Consider the following 6,000-nt stretch of genomic DNA (forward strand, 5'->3'; position numbering starts at 1 on the left):
TTGCAGAGACTCAAAATGAATGTATTTTTATTTTCAGACAAACATTTTTTTTTATCTGCTTTATTTCTGGGATGAAGTTCATCCCGCCTCTACACTCCTTCAAGAGTATCGTAGAATTAATTGTTCTGCCTGCTCATTCTCTCCAATTCTTTTGAGAGCCATTAATTCTTCTGCCTTTGAGACAAATTGTACCACAACCTCTTCTTTTTCTGGCTACTCATTAACATCTTCTGCATGTATGCTTCTCCGTTCTTTACCTGAGGGCATCTACAGCTACTTTTTAAATGACAACAGCATCCTTAAAGAAAAGAAAAAAACAAAGAGTTCGGAATTGGTTTAATGTCTACTCATTAATACAATTAAAAAAAACACATGGAGCCAGTTACAATAATGCTTCCATCTTTAGTTTTATTTTATTTTAGTTTTTTAGCAGTGAGAATACTGGAGCCAAATCAACCTCCGAGTCAGCAATTCTCAATCATCATTTCTGAAAACTCCATCTTTCTCTTCTGCACAACTTAGTACAAGAAATCTGATTTTTTTTTTCCCCATTAGTTTGGGAAACACTGGGCTGCATTCTGCCTGGCTGAGGAATTCTGGGAGTTGAAGTCCACAAGTCATAAAAGGGCCAAGTTCGAAGACCCCTGGTCTAGATCAAGGATCTCCAAACGTGGCAATTTTAAGACTTGTGGACTTCAACTCCCAGAATTCCATGGTTGGTTGATAAATTCTGGGAGTTGAAGTCCACAAGTCTTAAAGTTGCCAAGTCTGGAGACTCCCTCTAGATTCAGTTTGCCTGCATTTGGCTTGAAATAATGATGTCCCAGAAAATACGTCCATCTGAGATTCTGGTCAGCCTTCAAAACCTTTAAGAAATAGTGAATATGGCACAGTGGGTGAGGTGTTTGATTCAAACAGATCCAAGGTCAAGTCATGGAAATGAGTGACTTTCTCTCAGTCCAATATCTGTCAACCCTTCTAGATAAATCAAACCATTGATCAACTCTATAGAAAAATTAAAACTACATTCCTTGAGATTGGCTGTAATCACAATCTTGCTAGTCTGACTGGGTTGGTCTTTCTCCCCTTTTTTATACTTAAGTGAATTAGGGAGGTGTCTGTCTGATCCAGCATTATCTGCCTATTTTGGTCTTAAGATACATTTTTCCTCTTAATGCTTTGGTAATAGACCTTGTCTGTCTTTGTCAAGGACATTCCCCCCCCCTTCTGTAGACTACCACACAGAGTTGCTGTTGTGGGGATAAATTAAGACACCTGTTAGGTGGTCTTGGAGAAAGGGAAAAATATATTCACCATCATCCAGGCATGCAGCATCCATAGGTTTTGTAACGATCGGGTCAAAAGTCATTCTGTCCGAATGATCACTGAAAGACAGGACTGAAGCAATCTATACTCATGATCCATGCTGGTGTGAGAAGGTATTCGATAGACATTTGAGATGAAGCATTTTCTTCCCTTTCCAGATATGTGCTTTAAAAAAAATAGTTACTTTACTTTGACTGAGTTATTGACATAACTGTTGTAACCTTCTTAAAAATTGATTGCATTGGTTTACTCCCAATTACATCTTGGAGAGTTACATGTCACTCAGAGTTGGTGGATTGGAGCAGCCTGCAAGCCCTGCAAATAATAATAAAAAAAAATACAGCAAGAAACTCAAATCAAATGTCCCTGTCTTTTGTTAAATATTGAAGTTAAAAAAAAATACACAAAAGCAGGCAAGCTGAAAAATACAATCCATTTCTGGAGAGATGGATTTCACACTCCACAGTCTGTTTTTAACTCCATTCTGTTGAATAAGCCACCACTGGTTGGGTACGCTTTTCACTTTCATACCTGAAGCATAATTTACAAGTCACAGTGACTATGTTCACACAAGATATGGCACCAAACAATCGTATGACGAAGCCCGGCATGTGAGTCCTACCAGTGTGATTTTGGGGATGCTTAAAAGGAAAAGCAAAGGGGAAGAACATGGATTGGTCTTGACTTAAAAATATATTCCTATGTTTCATTTGCTTCATTGCTAGGAGATGACCCATTCATGGCCTCCACCTCTCACTGCTATCCACACTCCTGGGAAAGCTGAACAGAACAAATTTACTATCCCAAGCAAGGCCCAGGTAGGTTTAAGAACATATTTGCAAATATGTATTTATTCAGAGATACGAAATCACAATGTAGTACATCAAATCCCCTTTGCTTATTGGGATAAGTCTCCCAGAAGTCTCTAGGAGCAAGCAAGGCCATTGGTGCTATTTTGTATTCCAAACCTATCTGATGTTACCTGATTGGATAATGCTTAAATAGGCTCTACGTGGAGTGCCTCTGAAGACTATTACAAGTGGTCCAGAATAAAGCAGGTGTGCAGTTTTGGGTGGCCCTTTATTACACCACTTATCTGGGTTACCCCGTTGCTGTACAAGCTGCCCTGATTTCCAGATTCCTTCCAAGTGCAGTTAAAGTTCTCACCTTGGAAGCCCTGCATGACATGGGACCAGATTATTTGTGGGACAGTCTTTCATGGAGGATATCTGCCTATTCCACCAGATTATTCTATCTGTTAATTCCACTGAATTCTTTCCTTTCTTCCCTCTTTTCCTTTCTTTTGTCCTTCCTTCTTACCTCCCCCCTTCCCCCTTCCCCTCCCTCTTTCTCTCCCTTCCTTCTTTCCTTCTTTCCTTCCTTCCTTCCTTCCTTCCTTCCTCTCTCCCTCCTCCCCTTTCCCTTTTTCTCTCATCCTGTCCTCAGAAGCACAGATTCCATTCAGGCCCATCAGTGGTTTAAGCACCAGACTGATTAGCAGTCAAGAATACGTGTCCACCTTATGACAAATATGGGACATAACCTTTTAGAAGCCATTGCACACATGAACCCCGATATCTTGGTATCTTTGATGGGTTTCTTTATTTGAATGCTGGAGCTTTCAGGGTTGATCCTTGATATCTGCAGAGAAAGCTGGGGACATCGTAAAGAGCAGATGCCTCTTAGTGAACACGTTTGGCAAATTTTCTCACTTAATATCAGGGACACGGGTCTTGGGAATACGGGCATATAGCAAGTGATTGAATATTCATCGGTGGCTGAGATTGTATTAGATTGTACATTTTACTAGCCTTAATGTCTTTGCTTATCTATCCATTCTGCAGTTACTCTGACGTGTTCTGTGGATAACGTCCTCCTTCCTAACCTGAACAATGTTGACGTGTTTTTGTTTTCCTTTGTAGGATTGCCAGCATCTGACCTCAGGATACCCTGCGCAAAGTAAGTCTTCTGTTCTGAAGGTAAACTAACCTACTGTCACTTGATGCCCTCTAAGGATACTTGGACCTCCAGCCTCCACCACCATCCCCAGTTGGTGGGATTAGGGAGAGGACAGCTTCTCTAAACCATCAGCTCTTATCTTGATCTGTTATCCTATAAAGACAAACGATGGATGGTTCAACTCCATCCGACAGAAAAAGCTAGCTTTTGTATGTTCTTCAATACAGGTAATCCTCAGCTTGCAACAATTCACTTAGTGACTGTTGGAAGTTACAACAGCACTGAAAAAAAGCGACTTATGGTTGTTTTTCAGACACATGACTGTTGCAGCATCCTCATGATCACATGATCAGAATTGAGACGTGTGGCAACTGGCTTGTACTTATGGCAGTTGCAGTGTCCCCGGGCTCATGGGATCCCCTTCCAACAAGCAAAGTCAGTGGGGCCGCCTGCAGTGATTCACTTAATGACTGTTGCAAGAAAGGTTGTAAAATGAGGCAAAACTCACTTAATACTGTCTCATGTAGCAACATAAATTTTGGGCTCAATTGTGGCTGTACATTGAGGACTACCTGTAATGCTTTGTCATATTAGGGTTTGTGACATCACTTGTTTTGAGAGTGATTGTGGTGTGATGTGCAGTTGCTGCAAAACTTAAGGCAACAAACATGACTTGGTTTCTTTTATTTTCAGAGTGGAATGAGCCCACCAATAAAGTTGCAACCAAATCTGTGCCACAGAAATCGTAAGTACTTTCTCTTTAGTTACAGCTTGATACATTTTAAGTGTGAGATCTGTTTGAATATTAGTAGCTCGGGTTAGTAGTTGGGCTGTTGGTTTGACCTCTGAGCTTGGTGGTTTGGCTGCAAACATTTTGTCTCCATTGGGGGGGGGACATATAAATTATATGTACATTGACACCTCTGAAAAGATGCTTGTTGTGTTTTGCCTCTTGCACAAACAACATTGTTAAGAAAATACCAGTGTTTTTAAAATCCATTTAATCAGGCATCATATAGACCGTATTCACTAATATTATTAGTTGAGCGGTAACATTTTAAATGTTTAATTAAAAATATGGAATTAAGTGGGGAAATTGTAAGTGCCTTCAGTGCACTTTGAATTGTGCTCATCTGTCAGAGCACTGGCCTTTAAATACCTTTTTGTACGATGTGAATTGAAGTGGGTGTTATTTGTCCGGATGTTGCTGAGTCATGGTCTGGTTTCTGGCTATTTGATTGGCTGTTTGTTGTTGCTGGGCCATAGTCCTTGATGTTTAAGTATCATTTGTGTGATGCAAATGGTGTTTGTTTGGTTGGTTGCCTCCAAGTCACAGTCTGGTTTCGGGTCTGGTGGGGTGCTTGTTTGTTCATTTTAAATGCTGCCTTCAGGATTGAAGTAGTTCTTTGGTTCTCAGCAGTTGGTAGATTGGGTCGGTGTCAATGTGTCTGTTTATTGACTTATTGGTGGAGAACCAGGCTTCAAGGAATTTTAACAGTGCTTAAGGATGAAATTGACGCATGTCTACCACTGTTTGATCTGGGTTAAGACCAGGGGAAATCTGGATTCAGATCCGCATTAAGCTACATAAGTTACTGGCTGACTTTGTTTCACATGCACTGATATATTTATTTCAGGTAAAAGACTTTTACAATCACGTTTAAAGCGGTTGGTTTGATAGGTTAGACTGAACCTTGCTGGGCAAAAAGTAGCAGTTTATGGCTTGGAGACTGACCTGTTGGGCGGTCACTGCATAGTTGATATGAGCTGCAGCACAAAAATCCTCATAGATAGCACCCATGGGTGGCAGGACAATCCTGGACCAAAAGATGCAGGTGTTTGGCAAAAGAAAGACAGAATCTTGCTACGACTTAAGAATCCTTTGACAGGACTGTGATTCCACCTCTTCACAATTTCTGTAGCTACCAGACCTTATTATTATTATTTTTCTCTCCTTTTGGCCTACTGGGTCTGCCTGAGGGCAGACGTCTGATTCCTTCCTTCTCGTTGTTACCTGTCTTAAACTACCTTGTATTGGAGAATTCCCCGGCATGTCAAGGGAACCCAAAACATAAACTTAGAATGCCAATCATCTCTCGCTTCTAGCGATGGGATGTTCTGGGATTGTGGGCTTGAGCAGGCAGACTCCATCCATTTGTGTTAATATTTTTTGATAGGCAGACTAGCAGTCAACATGAGGGAAATAAAGCACTCCCTGTCATTTCTATTTTGCCGTGTTTTACAAAAAGAATACTGATTTGCAGGGGGGGAAAAGATACAGACTTGAAGGAGACGATGGCTGGGGATTCAAGGTGTCTTTCTGATTTTCACTGTTGAGCCATGATGCCGTGTCACAAAGAAGCACACTGCCTTGCCTTGCAGAGAGTTATGGATAGTTATTTTATTTAATGGGCTTGGCACCTTCGTGCCTCCGGCTAGTAAATTTCACAGCAGTTGGCATCTATTGAAAACCCCTGCCCACCCACCAATTTTAATAAGAATATTGCAATAATCTTAACATGTAGCACAGGATTTAGGTAGCCAAAGCCAAAATATAGGCTTGTTCTTATTTTCAGCATCCAAGAAAGGTCATTTCTTGACTTCTTCTTGTTCTGGTGATGAATTGTTCAGGCAGTTTCAGAGAATTTCTGCAGAGGACTGGATGCATTGAGTTTGGAAACCTTGTCTTGTTCAATTCAGTTTCCCAGCTCTGCT

General features: G+C 40.9%; 1 protein-coding gene across 1 annotated transcript in view; it reads left to right on the forward strand.

Moving 5' to 3' along the window:
- The window catches only part of AFF2 (AF4/FMR2 family member 2), a 263,663-nt gene that overhangs the window by 172,013 nt on the left and 85,650 nt on the right, over positions 1-6,000 (forward strand). The window contains exons 5-6 of the mRNA XM_015820688.1: positions 3,249-3,285; positions 3,979-4,030. Coding sequence (XP_015676174.1) covers positions 3,249-3,285; positions 3,979-4,030 — 89 coding nt within the window. The remainder of the gene's footprint in view (positions 1-3,248; positions 3,286-3,978; positions 4,031-6,000) is intronic.

This window comes from Protobothrops mucrosquamatus, unplaced genomic scaffold, assembly GCF_001527695.2.
Source record: "Protobothrops mucrosquamatus isolate PMUCROS unplaced genomic scaffold, P.Mucros_1.0 scaffold1161, whole genome shotgun sequence".
Classification (NCBI taxonomy): Eukaryota; Metazoa; Chordata; class Lepidosauria; order Squamata; family Viperidae; genus Protobothrops; species Protobothrops mucrosquamatus.